The sequence below is a fragment of the Micropterus dolomieu genome, linkage group LG21, assembly GCF_021292245.1.
Source record: "Micropterus dolomieu isolate WLL.071019.BEF.003 ecotype Adirondacks linkage group LG21, ASM2129224v1, whole genome shotgun sequence".
Lineage (NCBI taxonomy): Eukaryota > Metazoa > Chordata > Actinopteri > Centrarchiformes > Centrarchidae > Micropterus > Micropterus dolomieu.
The window spans coordinates 22,845,930-22,865,173 of record NC_060170.1 but is presented as its reverse complement, the minus strand read 5'-3'; the positions used below and the strand labels follow the sequence as shown (position 1 = coordinate 22,865,173).

At 41.7% G+C, this 19,244-nt stretch overlaps 1 protein-coding gene and 1 long non-coding RNA gene across 2 annotated transcripts in view; one reads left to right on the top strand and one right to left on the bottom strand.

The window, feature by feature from the left end:
- The window catches only part of ank1a (ankyrin 1, erythrocytic a), a 109,910-nt gene that overhangs the window by 20,288 nt on the left and 70,378 nt on the right, over positions 1–19,244 (bottom strand). Inside the window, exons 4-31 of the mRNA XM_046033887.1 lie at positions 18,079–18,180; positions 15,053–15,151; positions 14,103–14,201; positions 13,724–13,822; positions 13,363–13,548; positions 13,121–13,219; positions 12,923–13,021; positions 12,731–12,829; positions 12,276–12,473; positions 12,098–12,196; positions 11,913–12,011; positions 11,684–11,782; positions 11,135–11,332; positions 10,911–11,009; positions 10,718–10,816; positions 10,438–10,635; positions 10,189–10,287; positions 9,366–9,464; positions 8,392–8,490; positions 8,210–8,302; positions 8,013–8,085; positions 4,410–4,530; positions 4,149–4,227; positions 3,164–3,279; positions 2,837–3,061; positions 2,398–2,552; positions 2,096–2,307; positions 149–353 (exon numbers count right to left, since the gene is read on the bottom strand). Coding sequence (XP_045889843.1) covers positions 149–353; positions 2,096–2,307; positions 2,398–2,552; positions 2,837–3,061; positions 3,164–3,279; positions 4,149–4,227; positions 4,410–4,530; positions 8,013–8,085; positions 8,210–8,302; positions 8,392–8,490; positions 9,366–9,464; positions 10,189–10,287; positions 10,438–10,635; positions 10,718–10,816; positions 10,911–11,009; positions 11,135–11,332; positions 11,684–11,782; positions 11,913–12,011; positions 12,098–12,196; positions 12,276–12,473; positions 12,731–12,829; positions 12,923–13,021; positions 13,121–13,219; positions 13,363–13,548; positions 13,724–13,822; positions 14,103–14,201; positions 15,053–15,151; positions 18,079–18,180 — 3,547 coding nt within the window. The remainder of the gene's footprint in view (positions 1–148; positions 354–2,095; positions 2,308–2,397; positions 2,553–2,836; positions 3,062–3,163; positions 3,280–4,148; positions 4,228–4,409; positions 4,531–8,012; positions 8,086–8,209; positions 8,303–8,391; positions 8,491–9,365; positions 9,465–10,188; positions 10,288–10,437; positions 10,636–10,717; positions 10,817–10,910; positions 11,010–11,134; positions 11,333–11,683; positions 11,783–11,912; positions 12,012–12,097; positions 12,197–12,275; positions 12,474–12,730; positions 12,830–12,922; positions 13,022–13,120; positions 13,220–13,362; positions 13,549–13,723; positions 13,823–14,102; positions 14,202–15,052; positions 15,152–18,078; positions 18,181–19,244) is intronic.
- Positions 7,690–9,108, top strand: LOC123959686. The gene is made up of 2 exons (XR_006822377.1): positions 7,690–7,761; positions 8,092–9,108. It is a non-coding gene; the product is annotated as an uncharacterized LOC123959686 (long non-coding RNA).

Here is a 19,244-nt window from a genome sequence, read left to right as displayed (position 1 = left end):
CAATAGTACCGACATCTTTCACCACAGCATATCAGCAGTTTTGCCACATCTCTCCTTGCCATGGAAGGAGACCGCTCCAGTCGACACAAACACACGCACACACACTTACTCACCCACCCACACAACTCTCAGGCGTGGCATGCAGTACCTATGACGGAGCAAAGCAGACGCAGACTGGTGGTGTCGCCCTCCCCAGAGTCTCGGGGGCTCTCCTTCCAGGACGGGGGCAGAGGTATACGCAGGCCAATGGGTCGGTGAAACTTGCGCCGCCGAGGCTCCACAGTGACCACAGGGCTAAAGTTTGCCTGGTTACCCAGCAGCTTTGCAACCAGTTCATCTGGAACTGGCTGAGCCTGAGGTTGAAAGTAAACGATGGGGATAATGAGGGGGTACGTAACACAGGCACAGGTTTGATGATATGGCAGACAAGAGGGAAATTAGACAAAGAATAAAAAAAAAAGATGTTGGGATAACAAGATAGCAAGTAGAATGAGATGATTGGAGGTGGATGATGGATGAGGAAATACAAGGTAAAAGAGGACAACCGAATAGGGACACATTAAAGATGAAGAGAAAGAGAGAAAGAAGTCCACAGTGAATAAACATACCTAATTTGGAAAGACAACAGCAACAAACTGGTTACGGGAATTAATAACTCTTTTTTATTGTAAAATGTAACAATGTGTGTTAACATGGAGCTTTTACAAGCATTAATACAAAATGTATCAAAGAAAAAGGCACTGTGGTTCTTCACAAGGCCGTTCAGGACATGATTACTACAGCAACATTTTTATTAACTAGATATGCTCTTACAATTATGAAATTGTTAAGATAAAAAGAATATAAGAAAACACTGAAACTGTTTACTTACAGTTACATTCACTATTTTCAGCTAAGAGGTTACAGCATGTGTGGTAACATGTTAGTTTACAAGATATATTTAGCTTATTAAAATTAACTCATGCGTCTACAGGACAGTAGTTGAACTAAAACACACAGTCAAAGGTCCATTCATACTGTATCTAACTTTCATTTTGGTTTGCTGAAACATATTCTGACATTGGAATGATATCTATTGGATAATTAAAATTCACACTATATTAAATGTTAGAGTTTGTTAAAACAGAATGGGTATATTTAACCTGTCAAAATGAAATCACATGCAAAAGGAACCTTGAAATCTCAAGTCAGCAAATTGGAGAAAATTCTGAATATTTATATAACAAACATATCCACTGCCAAGAATTATGAATTAAGAAAATGTGAGAATTAACTGGATGGTTGCCTTTAGAGGTTATAATCTGCTATTTAACCATCTTAAAAAATCCCACCCCAAATGTCTCTTAAGTGGATGCTTGTGTAAAAACTTTAATTTGACAGGACGGGGAGGAAACGGGAACTGTTGAAAAATGTCCTAGAATCATTATAGATAAGTCCTCTTTATAACAAGTACTTACTGTCTAATTGAGCGAGGTAAAGTGTGCTAAAAATAATTTCTCTTGTCTTTGGTGTGTATGTTTGAGAAAACTTGACCTGAATAGTGCAGCTGTACACACAAAAGGGGATTAAAAGCTTCAACAAACAGTGATATAACTAAGATTTAAAGGTTTGAAAACATTTCAGTTCTTCCAAAAAAAGGCCTTTCATGACATTCATGACACCAAAACCACTGGACAATAAGTTATAAACTCAAACAAGGTCTTTCCTGGCTACAGCAAGAATGCAGAAGATCTCGCATCAAGTAATGTTGACTAACTGTACTCTGTTAAACATCCTAAATACAGTCAGTGACATAAATACAAAAACGAGAAAGACATCATTGAAGATAAACACAAACATTATCAGCACTACTTGAGCAGTCCACAGTTGGATAAAGGTGCCGTGTGCATGCACTGTGTGAAATAAAAAGCAAAAAGCTCCTCTAAAAATGTAAAAAGCAAAATAAACAAAACAACAAAAAACTAAATCAGGAAAACTTGGCACAAGAGCTGATGTGATCAGGTCATTCCACGATCAATCAAAGTACATTCAACATGCACAGGCATTAACGATTCTGTCTTTCTTCTCCTTCCTTTTCCTCATCGTCCCATCTCACCTGCAGCCCCAGGCGGACTCTTTTGGTGACTGCCGTCTCAGGAAACGTGGCCTGGACCAGTGGCACCAGTTTACTTGTCAGCGAACCTCCCTCTGGTCCAATCAGGTCGCTCTCTTGCTGGACTCGTGATACCACAGCAAAGTAAAGCGGGAAGTCGGTGGAGATGATGCGACGGATTCTCTTCTTCCCAAGCTCCTCTTGACTTTCCAAGTCTGGGGAGATGAGAGAAGGTTAAATAAAGTGATACCACCCCAGTGACAAGTGTCAGCCTGAGATCGAGCATGACGCATTTAAGCTCTTACCCTCATCCATCCCGTTGAGGATTGTTTCTAGCACCTCGTCACCGTAGCGATTGCGATGTTCTTTCCACACTGAGCCGTTCTCGCTCCTAAGCACCACAAGCTCCCGGTCACCGCGACCCAGAGCGGCAAAGTGGGGGATCTCCACTATCACTGGTCTGCCACACAACACACACAGAATTACACATGTAGAAATGTAAATTATTTACTAGAGATATTGTTTTATATCAATGGGCAGGCGGGATATTCTACTACTAGTGAGCCTGTACTAACTTATAATGGTAAGAAACACTAGAAAATTTTTACAGTGTCACAATACAGCTTAATTTCAAACAACGTTTTGTAGATTATCAAAACAATCACTGGGTATTATAACTTCATCATTTAACAAGTCAAATGTAATAACCGGAAGCAAAAATATATATTTCAGTTGCTTCCTCACCCCAGGAACTGCATGCTGGCTGGACCCAGGGAGATGATCCTGCTGGCCAGCCCCTCTCCCTCCACCAGCGGAGGGGGGCTGGTCAGCTTCTGCGGCTTCACCAGGCGGCAGGTGATGCGGGTGGGTGCCGCACAGGTCCGCGGAGGTATGATGACACGCAGACCGTTATGCCTGCTGCCTCGCATTGAGCCGCCCCGAGCATCTACCATAAAACTGACCAGGAACCTGTTATTGCACAAAGATTGTGACAGTTTAGCTGCCAGGTCACATATTAAATAGAGACGAAGTGTAATGAAATGTTTTCTTCTGCGTTATTGCTGTGCTGACCCTGTGTGAATGGGACTGGCGACCGGGCTGACATTGTCAGACGTCTCAGTCGCCGGGCTGCTGGGAATCAGCGAGTCCTCGTCATATTCTTTGGGCAGTGGAAGTGGAGTGTGTTGCTACAACAGACAGAAAGACAAGCTGTTCATGACATTCACAAAAGAACACTGTTTAGCATAATGTTTTATATGAACCCAAAAGTGTATTACTTACACTATCATCTGTTTAATGGAGAGGATATGGAGAGGGCTATGATGAAAGACTATGCCTATGTGTGCTCATTTTTAATGTGCTATTTTTACAGAGGATATGGAGAAGATACATCGTTAACCTTCAACAGATAGCTGAGGAGGGATTCTCATACCCAAAGTCATGTATCAAAAACGTTGAAGCTAAAATAACTGAATCATGCATTCAAATTAACACTATTTTAAAGTTTTAATCCAAACTATGTGCTTAGATAAAAACATCAGAAAAATCAAATGACTAGAGTGTGGAAGTTCATTCAACCATATCTCACAGTCTTCATCAGCAGATAGAGGTTGCTCAGTGGTAGTCAACTGACAACTGTTGTGTTGATGAAGACAGTGAGATCATCGATAAACTTTGAAAAACAACTAGTAAGTGGACCTTGAGTAAAAGGGCCACTTCACCAAATTTCTCAAGTGACTCACTTGAGTCATATCAACTTGGAGACTACAAATTTATAACAGTGACCACGTATTGCAAACTAGGGATGTCAAGTTTGAACCACGTTGGTATATACAAGTTAATGAAGGTCTGATGAAAGACACTACTAAGTTACATTTAGGTATATGAGGGATCCAATGTTTGACCCATTCTAGGGACCTAAATTCAGATTATCTCGGCTTCTGGTGCATCATTTTTGACCATCTGCCTCTTGCAAGTCCCCCATCTTTATGGAAGTGCAATACAACATTGCTGGAGCACCCCTGCAGTATCTTACTCGTGCTGCTCTGTACTGTACCTGATCTATCTCGTGTTCTCGCAGAATAACAGTCTCTGGAGAGACTCGGGGTATCCTGGGAATGGCTGGCGAGTAATTGCTGTTGTATTAAAAGAGAAAAACACAAGTTAGATTGAAAAAGTTTCTTTACATCTCCTCCCAAGTGCTCATCCCTGGTGTTTAGTGAGTGTCTATGGTGCATCCCCTCTCTATCCATCCACCTATTAGCTTGTGGCTACCAGCTTGGCTCTCTCCCCTGCTTCCCCACCCAGTCCCCCTTACGCTGTGCCCAGCCCTCTCTCGTACTCCAGTGATTTCTTGGGGGAGAGGAAATCGTCATCATGGTCTTTCATGTCATCCATCCTCATGTACCTGGCCCCTTCTGTCCCCAAGAGCTCCTCTCCTTCAGAGAACAACATGCCAAAGAGAGCGGAACAGACCGAGGTCAGGTTGGTGAAACAGCACAAGAGAAAGAGAGAAAGAAAAAAACAAGGGTGTTAACCAGAGGGGTGGGACAACATGATAACCCAGGATTTAGGAGATGGCTCTGTGGTTTAGGGGTTAGACTGGTGAGATGATACATCAGTACACTGATATTCTTACTGCTAGTCAATGGTAGTTAAACACTTAGAAAACAGGGTACAATACAGCAGGTCACTGTAATCAGCTGTAGTCTCAGGCTGATGAGTCCAACACTTTTGATGACCCTGAAACATCACGTCATCAAAACATGAGAGGACTCTTTACAGTAGTAACTGGAGTTTTCAAACCCTCATAAAATCTTAGTTGTACACAGTGCCGGGGAGAGCATGCATCAGCATAATCTCATTCCAAAAAATGTGTTGTCTAGTGACAGTTATTAAACTGGACGTTTTAGAAATCAACTGCTTCAGAGGACTATGTTTCCGAAGATTCACTCTAAAACACATGGATACAAACACAGAGACAATCAGAACAGCATCAGCCCGCAACAAAAAATGATAACTGAAGTACAAGCTGTTCTGTTCTACTCTCCTTTGAACATACATTGTATCTACATGTGAACAGAGGTGGGTTTTGGCTACTTACCCCTCAAAAACATGCTGTCAGTTTCGAGAATTCAACAGCAACAAAAATTTGTGTTCTCCATGTGTATTTATTTGAGACAGCACAGCTTGTGCGAGTGTTTGAGTGGGAGTCTGTGCAGTCCAGAGCCAAAATGAAGTCGTAGGTGTCATTACACGAGTATGAGTGACTGTGAGTGCACTTCCCACAGGTTCACATGAGGAAGCTCATGTCCTGGATATTCTCTGTCTTATGTATATATTAGGCAAAACGTCACGACATGTGTGCGTGTGCATTAGATAACCTGCTAATATCAATTTACCATTCCGGATATGAGATGTGTCTTTAAGACGGCGACTCTGCTACTTTCTATATTTAGAGCAAATGTGACAATCTGTCAGTTAAATTATCAGGGGACTAAATATATCAAGACATAATGTCCTCTGACATCATTGTCAGTGGTGTTGTAAACTCCAGGGCCCAGTTGTTCAAAAAGTTTAATCTGGATCAGAATGATCCTGATTCTGGATCAGAATGATCCAGATTTGGAAATCCCATGTTTTGCTATCCAGGATCATGTAATCCATCTTACTTTGTGCCGGTTTTTCAAAGCAACATTGGATTGGATCACCCTGATCCAGAAACAAACTTTTCAGGACTACCAAATCGGGATTTCCAGTGCTCTAAATGGGACTACAAATCGCAACGTAGGCTGTTAATGATATAAAGACCAAAAGGCAGAACAGGCAGCATGGGGTCACTTTAATTTGAAAAGACAGAAAATGCACAATAAAACAACACATACATTTCCTTCTATTTTAAATTTCTTTAAACAGTTTGACCCCCCGTCTGACCCACAACAAATCCAAGAAAAACACACAAATAACCATTATTAACAGATACACTGTGGATATTTTGATGCATGTGATGTCCAATAGTCCAATAGTTAAAATAAAGATCATTCAGAGTTCAGAGAGCAGCTTATAGTTTATAGGAGGCGATCTCAGAATGAGGGACTGACTGGACGTACAATAAGGAATGCTATTGTTACAAACTACTTTTAATGGTTCACCTCTGATGTTTGTGCCTTTGTAATTAATGTACAGTAATAAGTGACAGTTGAAATTAAATACATTATTTTGGTTTGATATTGACAGCTGTTCGGGAGATTATTTTTTTAACTTTACTGTACTGAATGGCTTATAGGTAATGTCTACTTTAACTGTAAAGTTTAAATAAATCAAGTGCAGAATATAAATAAATGTGTATATTGGCTCCTACATGATAAAAATGTTGTATTATCTGTAAAATCTTTATGAAGTTAAAAGTTTTAGGACATTTTCTTCCTAAAATTCACCCTGAATCCAGCCTTCTGTTGGGATCAGGATAATCCTGATTTTGGGATCAAAGGGATCCCAATTGTACTAAGATAAAAGATCCAGATAAAAGCCAGGACTGGATAAGGTAATCTGATCCAATTTCAGAATCCTTCCTTTCCTTTTTTTTGAACAACCCATTTTCAAGATTTGATCCAATCTTATAGCCGAAATCCGAACAGATTACTTTTGAACAACTGGGCCCAGGCATTAAATGTTAAACCTGCAATAGGTGATCTTTTGACCACTTGGGGGCAGCAGAAACAAGCTGGAACTATGAGCTGACATATCACTTTTAAAATGATATGGAACTTGTTAGCAAACAGTTGCTTATGCAGCAAATACAGAGCAACACCAGCATTTATTTGGTGTTGTGTTTCTGTCCACCTCATGAATGTAAGCCAAACATTCACTCTCATTTTAGCTCTGTTTTTGCTCAGCACTAACTCCTGTGGGAAATCTGACTCTTTAGCTGCTAAATGCTACACTATGTTCACCAACTGCGTTTGGGTTGTGAAGTTAGCGTGCAGTGGGATTTTAGAGATTTTTGGTTAGAGTGAGCCCATAAAGTACAAAACCAAAACTATTAGCTGAAAGTTGCTATAATCCTCCATAGAGCAGAAGGCAACTGTAGATATAACTCTCTGTGGGATCATCTCTACGAGCAACTCCTTTCAGCTACAAGTAGTCACACGATCCAGTACTAATACAAAAATGTTGATTATAGCCACGCTCAGCATTTTTTAAAACTACCATTCCCCTCCACCTCCCGACCCAATAACCTGCCAGCCAACAAACACAGCTCACATGTCAGGAACACAAGACAGCTAAAAATTATGTGGTACATGATCGACACCACAGAGCAGACTGTGGACACAAGACTCAAATCACTTGAGACTCACTATAAACTGCTAAAGCTCAAAGAGAAGGTTTAAAATGTTTTTTATTACCAAAGATTTCTTAAATTTGATTTGATATTAGTAATCATGGGTGATCTATGTGTGATGACTGTAAAAACAAGGACTGCTGTCATGGAGGAAAAAAAAGACACCTGGAGAGTTAGAGAATGAGGGCGTTATTGAGGGGACATATAAAGGTTACAGACATGGGTGCTATGGGTGCATGCCAATGAGAAACCAGAGCCACCATCACAGTGAGCACCACTACAGAGGAAACAAGAGAGAGAGAGAGGCAGGGCGATAAAAATGGAGAGGGTGAGCTTGAAATGGAGCCACACACTTTATTACAACGACCTATGAATGCCGCACAAAGAAAGAAAGAGACATTCATACCTAATGTTAGCTGTGCAATTCCTAAAAAAGGGCAAAAGGCAAAAAATGAATATTGACGCGACCAGCTCAAACATTTTAAATGCTGCCTCGTAAACAGGAAATAATATTTAGATAATATCACCATAGATTCCTACTGTTTTATGTGAATAATAATTGTAACTGTAGTGCTGTACCTTCATCCTCAGACACGTCTAGTATCTCATCCACCGTCTCTGGGAAACTCATGCGATGTTTCTCTGTGGTCGTCTGCAGGGCACAGAGGGAAGAACCAATTACAGATGTTGTACAACAGCGAGTGTAAAGGTTCATCATGGCCACATGATGCCAGTGCTTAATCCGGAGGGCATGGTAGCGTTTCTAAACTTCTTACCATGGAAACAGTCTCCTCAGTGACGAGCTTCAGGACGTCAATCACAGAGATGTAGCCCAACCTCTTAGCAATCGCCAGGGCTGAAGTACCATTCTGACAGAGAGGAGCAGACTGTATCAGATCTCTGAACAAAACAAACGTTATGAATCAATATGAGGTAGACAAGGTGTGTTCACGCTCACTGTTGTTGTCTCGTTGGGCTGAGCGCCGTGCTTCAGCAACAGTGTCACAATGTCAGTGTGTCCCTGCTGAGCCGCCTGGTGCAGAGGAGTGTAACCAAGCTGGAGGAGAGAGAAATTAAAATATATTAAAATTAAATATATTTTTACTCATTTAATGTTTAAATTAGCTGATGATAACAAGTTTTTACAAACATCAATTTATTTCCTTAAAATGCACATAAGCAGTGTTCCATTATATCACACACCTAGCAGAAGCACATCACATCAAGTCAAGTGCATTTCAAGAAAATTTTTAATGCAATGGACAATTATTATCTGACTGGAGCTGAGATTAGTTGATCAGCAACACATTAATCAGCAATAATTCAAATAATTGGTTAATTGTTTAAGTAAGTTTTTAAAGCCCAAAATCCACTGGTTACAGTATATTTGCTGGTCTTCTATGATGATAAACTGAATATCTTTGGGTTTTGGACTCTTAGTCAGATAAAACAAGCATGTGAACATGTGACGGATATTTTTACTATTGCCCGACATTTTTACAGACTAAATTAAGTAATCAAGAAAAACACTGGTAACTCAGAAAGGAAGTCATGAGTTATAGTGTTAAATCCAACCTTGCTCAGTCAACAACTGTATTTCACATTTGTGCATATTTCATGTTATCAGTATAAATAAACAAGCACCAAACCCTGCATCTCAGACTTGAAAATTAAACACTTCCAGTCTCTCCAATGCTTGTACACCACATTACACTTTAGAGAAGCAAATGCACTCATTCCCCATTATACAAAAAGGCCAGTGTTAACAGCTTTCATTTAGGAGAACCTGCTACAGCCACGACTTGTGCTTCTAACTGTGTAATGTGCTGTAATTGCATTTCCTGATGAATGAGACAGAGACAGTAGACACAGGGTAGCTGCGTGACTCATTCCCCGTTGTAGTTTTATTTAAAACCAGAGGGAGGCACTCACCCTTGTTTTGCTGTTGACGTTGGCCTGTTGCTGGATGAGGAACTTCACCATCTTGATGTTCCCATAGTGACACGCCACATGGAGAGGGGTGTAACCCATCTGACAGTGAGAGGAAAAAAAGTAAAAAGTCTTAAACTCAAAATCACAGCCAGTCACATAACTTTAGTGTCTTAATGACCTTTTAATCTGAATACATTATGTGGTTCATGAATAATTCATAAACCAATGATTCATATACACACATTCAAATTGTTCTGAGTACAGGCCAGTGATCAAAACTGCATTTAGGCTGCAATTTAGGGATAAAAAGAGAGGATGCAATTATTTGTTGTGTACGAGATAAGAACACAGAAATAACAATAATACCAATAATAACACCATGACATTATAATAAATTCTACTAATAAAGCCCCACAACACCTGCAACCACCTACGTGAAGACTAAAATGTTCTAATCTTGTCAAGACTGTGTCAAAGAGGTGTTAATTAAACTACATGGTCATTTTTGAGGCTTTATAATTCTACACATAAATTAAACCTTACTAACTATTATCATGTCGAAACGCTGCTGTAGAGCTGCCCTAAGCACAAGAGGTCTATGGGATGTGAATCCCTCAAGGGTCGGCCATGTATTGATGGTAACATAATCCTCTGCTATGAGATCATCAGGCTATTTATGCTACCGCACTTAAGACACTATCTGCTGTGGCAAAAGTAGTCTCTACACTGATAAGGCTTTGATAACCCTGCAACAGTTCAAGATGAAGCTCGCTACAAGTCGTTTTTTCCGACTAAAGGTTTCATGAGTCTGAAAAGGTCTTACCCGCGTGGCAGCATAGACTGAGGCCCCTTGCTTCACCAAGATATCTGCAATGCCAACATGTCCTTCCTGTGCCACCAGATGCAGTGGGGTTAATCCACTCTGAGGAATCAGATTTAGAAGACAAAGGTCAACTACATCAAACACAGAACAAATAAACCCCATGTCACAGATATTTTTTAGTTTAAATGGACAGCAAAAAAACTTCCTGCCTCATGACAGTCAAAATTTAATCATCTATGAGTTTCTTGCCTTGTTTCCAAGATTGACGTTGGCCTGTTTGGATATGAGCAGGGAAACCATGTCAGGCCTTCCTTCCTGCGAGGCCAGGTGGAGAGGTGTGACTCCCTGCAGTGACTCAGCATTGGCTGAAGCTCCGTGCTGCAGCAGGCTGTTAGCCACCTCCACCTGGTTCTGCTTGGATGCTATGTGGAGGGCAGTGTAGCCATTCTGGAACACACAGACATGAGTTGTGGTTAGAAAAAATGTGTAAAAGCATGATACCTGGCTGTATGTATTTCTTTTTATTTACCCTGGCTGCACTATGTGGCGACCCTCCCTTGCTGACAAGCAAGTTAACAACATCCAGATTGTTGTGATGTACAGCAACGTGCAGCGGAGTCAGACCATTCTGCAAAAACAGAATCAAAAGTTTATCAGACTATCTGTTTATTCATCTTTTGCTCTTTATATCCATACAATCAGACCATTTATGTTTGTCTTACTTTCCCAGCAGCATTAGGGTTGGCTCCTCTCTCCAACAACAGCTCTGCTACATCCACCTTGCCATACTTAGAGGCCACATGGAGCGGAGTGAAGCCTTTCTATAGAGGCACCAATGAGGAAGTGGGCACAATATTAGGTTGGGGAACACAGCTATGTGGGACAGTTTAAAGACATCTAAAACATTACAGCAGAATGCAGTGAAGGATAAGAACGCAGGATTTACCTTGGTCATCTTGGTCTGCTGAGCTTCCATGTCCAGTAGGATGCGTACAGTTTGTACATGTCCTTCCCGGGCAGCGATGTGTAGGGGTGTGTGGCCTGCTGTGGTGGTGGAGTTGGGGTTGGCTTTGTGCTCCAGCAGTAGCTTCACTAGCTCCTTGTGGCCCATCCGCGCAGCACAATGCAGAGGCGTTTGGTCATCCTGGCCCGGGAGGGGAGAGTAATTAGGAAATGTAAGGTACTGTGTGAAACTCCATCAGTAAAATGTCTTCTCTGTTGAGTTAATCATCCTGTTTTGATTCTTCAGCTTCTCCACTATGATGTCCATTTGTACATTAACAGTAAAATGAGGCTGTGACGTGAAGAAGGGAAATTAGCATGTGGGTACAAAGCTCTGTTTGCTTTAACTGCCAGGAATTACCTGCTGACCCAAGTGTCTAAATTAATCCTTGTATCACATAAATAATGACACATTCAGAGTATTCTAATATGAGGAATGGCTAAGCATGAGAAAATAGATATTTGAAATGTCCTAAGTGTGGGAAATCTCTACCTTGGCCTTGGCGTCCACCGGTGCTGCGTTCTGCAGTAAAAACTCTGCCACCTCATAGTGCCCTGCCCGAGACGCCATATGGAGGGGAGTCTCCACTTTCTACTCACACACAGAGACCCAAACCACACACTTAAACTCAGTATTAAATCAGTATTAAAACAATAACATCACCAGTGCAGAGATGAGTTTGTTCTTTCAGTTGTTCTTGAGATTTCAGAAGGAAACTCACCACGTTGGAGGCACTGGGGGAAGCTCCTTTCTGCAGAAGGATCTTCACAATGTTGAGATGACCCATAAATGACGCCACATGCAAGGGGGTCAGCCCTGACTGTTCAGAAGAGGAGAAGAATATTGAAAATGCATGCCAATAATATTTAATATAAAGATGAGTTATTGCATTTCCAGTACCCTCACCTCAGTCACAGCCTCTAGTGATGCAGAGTGTTTAAGCAGGAGATCCATCACACGCATGTGGTTCTTTTTACAAGCAATGTGCAAAGGAGTAAAGCCATTCTGTAAAAAGACAAAGGAATGATAATCATCAGTGCAAAAATGCCTTGTCTGAAATGATAAATTTGTGTTTGTCACTGACCAGTGCCCGAGAGTTAGGTTTGGCCCCTTTGTCCAGCAGTACTTTGGCCATGCGGTGGTGGCCGCAGTGTGCCGCCACATGGAGAGGGGTAAGGTGGTCCAACGTGATGTCATCAATCTCTGCGTTGTACTGCAGAAGCTGCTTGATGCAGTCCATGTGGTCCCCCTGTGCTGCCATGTGGATTGGAGATAGGCCATTCTGTGAAAAAAAAAAGAAAGGAATATGTGTTGACTCTCTTATCCCTTGCAAAACAGGAACCAACTTGTCTTGTAGTGATAACAAACAATTGGAGCAAGAAGCAGCAGCGAGAGGAATCTATGGTTGTGTTTGGCTGATTTCACATTAATTTACTTAAAACAACTCACTGATTAGCACTCATTACCAAACCAAACAGTGTTCAGTTCGTTTTCTAAGAGAAGTGAAACATTTCCTTTACTTGTAACTAGGTGGATTACCTTGGTCTTTGCCTGGATGGGGGCTCCATGGTCCAGTAGGATCTCTATAATCCTCACATGACCATTTCTGGCAGCACAGTGCAGAGGAGTCAGCTCATCCTGGAGAGAGAGGATTGTTACTGATTTAGCTAATGGTGCATCAAATTAGAAACAGACTGTCAGAGAATCAAAGGTTTTGTGATCCTGCTGCACCTTGGTCTTGGCATCAATCTGAGCCCCTCTGTCAAGCAGGAGCCGGACCATGATCACATTCCCCCGCCTGGATGCAATGTGCAGAGGTGTGATACCATTCTGCAGAGAGAAACAGAAGCACTTAGACAGGCGCAAAACAAAAAGAAAGATGGAGCAAAGATGGAGATTAACCTTCCAACTTCATTGGTTATTCCCTACCTTTGGGGTGAAGTTGACATTGGCTCCTCTATTGAGCAGCAGTTGAGCTACGTTCAAGTTTTCATAGTGTGCAGCAATGTGGAGGGGTGTGAATCCAGTCTGCAGGGACACATCAGGGGGGAGAACATGTCACTCTCATTAAATGTGCTTTTTAGAAAAAAAGGACACCAAACACACCTACTTTACATGTGATGCACATCTGTCCAATCATATCTAAAGTCATACCAAACACACATATATACCTTGCTGAGTACATCAGGATTGGGGTCATTCTGCAGAAGCACTGCAGCTGTGCGTGTGTCGTCGTTTCGTGCTGCAATGTGCAGCGCGGGGAGGCGGACCTTTCCCTTGGTGCCGTAGTTGATGAGCAGGGCTACGACATTCTCATGTCCCTGCTGGAGGGCCACGGCGAGAGGAGTGAATCCATCCTGCAGCACACAGGCAGAGAGTTAGAAGTCAGGTTGACTCATGGAGAGAAAATGAGAGAGATGTGAGGAGAGACAGCTTATGAGAACAAAACAGAATGGAAACACAGCGAGTCTGGATGGGGATTTAGGAATTTGGGAGATTTGTCTTTGAAAACTTCTCTCAGTTCTTCAGTACCTCAGTTGGAATGCTCTGATTGGCTCCGTTCTCCAGGAGAAACTTCACAACCTCTAGATGGTTTTCTTGTGCAGCCATGTAGAGTGGAGTGAAACCTTTCTGTCTCAGAAAGACGCACGACCGACAGACAGACAGACAGACACACACACACACACACACACACACAGCAGTAGCAGAGGAGACACAACCACAGCACCAGAAAGGTAGAAAGACAGTCAAAGATGCACACACAAGGATGTACACAGAAAGTAAACACCAACACACAGAAATATAGGAACAAAGACACATGTTAACAGATGGAACTGCAATAGTTACTACAGTGGTTTCACAGTAAAGTTCACACAGTGTGTCCTGTGTTCACCACAGCACTGAGTCTCACCTGAGACTGAGCGTTGACATTGGCCCCGTAGTTAACCAGCTCTGTGACCACCTGCTCCTGCCCTGCCAGAGCTGCAATGTGTAGGGCGGTGTTCCCTTTCTGTTTAAACACAGATACATGAGTACGCAGTCATTATGTGCACTAGTTAACAAAGATTAAAGGTGAAATCCCACATTTATATTAAAAGTGCATGTGGTTTTTGGACATTGGGTCTCATATTTGGACAGATCTTTCATGTTGTATCTGACATTTCATAGATCTACATCTACATGTGACCACTTTTAACTTGTCAAACAAATGGCATCATTTCACATGTAAACATAGGGCTGGGTATCATAGTGGTGTTGTATGTTAGTGTAAATACTAGTTTTGGTTGCAACACAAAAACTATGATTTAATTCAAAAACTACATAAGAAATGGTAAAGTACATATCTGAGCAAGCATTACATGCCAACTGTCAACACTTTTGATACTAAGACACATTTAGATGGTGCCAAGCTGGATTCTCACCACGAGTTAAAACAATTCAACAGTTGTTTTAATGAGGAAAATGTTAAAGGAATAGCTCAACATTTTGGGAAACATGCTTATTTGCTTTGTTGCTGAGGATTAGATAAGAAGATTAATACCATACTCACGTCTGCACGCTAAATATGAAGCTGCAGCCAGCAGCCAATTAGTTTGGCTTAGCATAAAGACTGATAACAGGGGGGAAACAGCAGGCCTTGCTCAGTCCAAAAGGTAACAAAATCCACCTACCGGCAACTCTAAAACTCAAGACCTAATACATTATATCTAATTTATCGAATCTGTACACAAATTGAAACATTGTGGTTTTACTAGGGGTGTAATGTGCTGGACTATTTGTAGCCTTGGCTAGTCATAGTGAGTAAGATCTGTGAGTTTCTGAGGAGTTAAGATCATGGATTTTTTTGGCAGGGGGTTTCACCTTTGTGGTGGTCTCCAGTACAATTCCATTGTGGAGTAGCTCCAGCACCATTTTGACATGGCCTTCTTTCGAGGCCAGATGCAGCCCGTTGAGCCCATTCTGAGTGAGAGAGCAGAGTAAACCTCATACTGAAGGGTCCTAAGCACACTATGAACACAAATATTTCCTAATCTAAAAGAAATGACCACACAGATACACATAAACACATGTTGACCATTCCAACGGAAACAAGTGGGGTTTTAATCACAGTGACTGAGGCAATCACAAACCAAAGCAGACAAATACTTACACTGGACACCACGCATGCAGTACTCTCTGAATCAAAGGGGTCATTAGCAAAAACAATGTCTACAGGGATGAAATCAGAATGTGAACATTTTCATTTGATTAATGATGGTGAGAGGAGGAGGAGGAGGGGGGAGGGGGAGGATGGGAGGGGGATGGCAGGCCGCTGGTCTCGTGGCTGGGAAGAATACGAGCCGTGTGGGATAGGTCTGACCTCACACAGCCTTCCTTCAGCCGCACAGGACATGTGAGGTTGGACCTTTCCCACACCACTGATATTATTCCTCTGAGTGGGGAGACCACAGCACACCATCACTCTACTGCATACAGAGTAGAGAGGGAAGGGAGGGAGAGAGGAAAGAGGGGAGGAAAAGGCAAGAAAGAAAAGGAGGTGAGTTAGAAAACAGTACACAAAGAGGAGGAGAGATGGTAGTGGAGAAGTTGTTAGTGGAGAAGGGAGGGCAGGAGTGAGGCAACGTGCTGGTGAGCAAGCCTCCACCTGGCCGAACTCCCACCAGACTGTACATACAGCAACAGGACACACAACCAAAACAACAATACTCTCACCAAGTTGGCTGGTTTAAGTGACAATTCACAACTTTTTCTTACAAAACTCTAATGGAAAAGTAGAATTTATGATACAGTAGATTCACCTGAGACCTGTATTAATAATAATTGTGAGCATGTGGGTGAAAAACAAGTATTTATTATATATATATATATTAAATGGAGAATAGTGTTTATAAACTGCAGCTTGGAAAAGATAAGCATGTCACAAGTGAACATGCATTCATAAGCGTGTGCACAAAATGAATTGCTGTCTAGCAGCAACGTCTGTCCAGACAATATAGCTGCAGCCATCCTATAGGTTTACATTGTCTACTCATTAGCCAAAGCTAATCAAAAAGCTGTATAGGTTTATTTTACTGTTTTAAGATGTATAGCTGCAGCTGTAGCCTATAGGCATTGTATAACCACAGCTAAATGTATATTATTGTGAAGACTGGGCTAATTACCAGGCAGCAAAGCCAAAGCTCAGTGTTATACTTTAAATATTTTATTTTATTATTATATAACCTGCCAAGGGACTATGGATGAAATTGTCTAAACATCTAATTTGTGTTTTAGTCATTATAGCAAAAGCAACATTGAAGCCACTACCTGTACAATTTAAAAATGTCTAACTTTGCTGCCATCCAGTGGCTGTACAGCTTGACTGAAACAGAACCTACAATACGTTGTGCCGATTTTCATCTATTTTTCTATAAACAAAAACCCACCACACTAGTTTCAAAGATGCTATAATCACATTTTTTACAATTTTACATACGGAGGGTCAGTGCCAAATCGTGAAACAATGTGTGTGCACTGTAAAGGTGTTGCCTAATTCAATTGAAACAAGAACGTTGTCAATTATCACTTTAACTGAAACAAAATTGACACCATACACTGAAAATAACACAATATCATATGACAAATGTAAAAAAAAAAACTATGAAATTAAATTATATATTCAGAAGAATTTATGTTGCATGTCACAAACTTACTGGTATCAGACTGTATTTCTGTTTGTAATTATATATCCATCCCTTCATCATTGTGAAGAAGTGTGCAGTAATTGCCACTCGTACAGTGTCACTTCTATGAATAGATCTGTTGTTATGTGGGGTCTGTTAAGGGGCCTTAAAGTAAGCCTCATAGAAATCCTGACAGAAGCATTACCAGCAATAATTACAAAATGTGGAGGACAGCATAAAAGAATGGAAGGGAAACCATGACTAAGTTAGATTAATGAGCCAGCGGAATCTCTCTCACACACACATACTATTTTGGCCAAGTTTCAGTAGCCTGAGGGCAGCCGTCCTAGCCCACTAACGCTGCCTCATCCTGGACACTCTGGGAAAAACCGTCAGAGTAAAGGAGGCAGGATGGAAGAGACAGGGCGAAGGAGAAGCCCCTGCCCTGTTTATTGCCTTCCCTGGAGACACTGGAAACTCTACCTGCCACCTTCAGCCACTGATTAAGAGCCTACCTGAGCATGCACATACAGTGACTGAGTGCACAGGCAGATGAATGGGCACATTAACAGCACAGTGATCAAGTCTGACACATCATGCAAACAGGACACTCACAACACATTAATATAGAAACATAATAAAATATAATACCAATGGTGGTACAGACAGACGGTATATGAGGAGAACATAATGCAAAACCATTATGAGTTAGATCCCAAATGAAATCATATGTTTCTTATATATCTTTGTTAAACTGTAGGATAAACGTACTGCAAGTCATTTTTCTGTTTAGATCAGATTAGGAAAAATGACCTATCACTTCACTGTGAGTAAATACCATTAGCTAAATTGTAATGCCTTTTCCATTCACACATTGCTGTTCTTTTTTGAATGAGAGGTAGGCAGTTCACTCACCTCTCAAAATTTAATTTAATTAGTTAGAAAGCAGATAGGGAGACAGAAGAACTAATCCTGGCAGGATTCGACCGTGGGCCACAGGTGCCATAAATACTCATAAATACTCAAATATTTCTGTTTCTATTCTTGTGAAGCCCTATAACGCAGTAGAACAGAAGATCAGTTTTGCAGATAAGGAAAATTGCCTGATTTGAATAAAAAAACAAGTGCAGTAGAAAAAAAATCACTGGCTAATAGTTTGATGAGCTTGCCAGTCAGAAGCTATAACTTTAACCAATTCAGTCTGGGGAATTGCGGCTCTCTCACCTGATTGGCTGTGTTTATATCGATGCCATTTTTGATATGATCCAGGGCCTTGTCCAAGTTGCCAGAACGGGCCGCTCGGAGAAAACTGTTGCCAGCATCTGCCTGCAAGCAGAACACAGAGAGGGAAAGAGGAAGGGGATAAGGGGTATGAGAGAAAGTGAGAGACACATAAAGTAGAGAAGCGGAGAGGGAAAATGGAGAGGGAGACAGAGTTTGGTTAATTTCTCTTTAGGGGCATTTGAAGGACTGAAACCATTCAGCAGTAATCTATTAGTTTTCCTCTCATGTCACTCCACCCTTGAGATTTTGGACAGTGCAGTTTGAAAATCAGCATCTGCACCTTGAAAATGTGTATGTGTACAATGTGTATGTGTACAATGTGTATGTGTACAATGTGTATGTTAGAAGGTGTGGTGCAGGTGAAATAGTGGAATACACAAACTCCCAACTCCCAAATAGTCTATCCACTGCCCTGTACTTAGGTGATAAGGCAAGTGTGATAATACTGACAGCAGACTGTTGGTTCTTTGTCTGGACTCTGAGAGAGAGTGGAAGAGACACAAGGTGAATGGAGATAGGAAAGAAAGAGAGAGAGAGAGAGAGAGCGCAAGCGCGTTCTGGCTCACGGGCCGGCACATGGCACGTCTAGTGTTTTTGTCTGTGTTTTGTTTGTGTCTGAGGGCCTTCATGCCTCTCCCAGGCAGGCAGGGGTGCTGCTGAAACAGGATCACTCATGCGGCACAGGGGGAGAGCGAGGGAGAGGAGAGGAGGAGAAGCAGGAGCGACCGAGGGAGAACCACAGGGAGAAACTCGACTGCGGCAAACCCTGCACTTTTTCATTTCATTTACATAATCTCCTCTCTCCCCCGTGCCCCTCCCCTCCCTACATCTAACCAGCTAGCTCAACATGCTGGTCAGGAAAACATCCATCCAATCATTCGGTGTCTGTTTTCACACAAATGCAGGGAATACATTCATTTATAAACCTCACACAGCAGCATTTTCTGTTCCAAAAGAAAAACACCAAATGTTGCTATCACACACTCCAAAAGAAATTTTGACAGGGTTGTTGGTCCTCTTCTGACAGAGAGGGAGTGAGCCTGAGTAAAAAAGAGAAAGGATCCACATGCCTGAAGTAGAGGCATAGCAACAAATGACACAACACA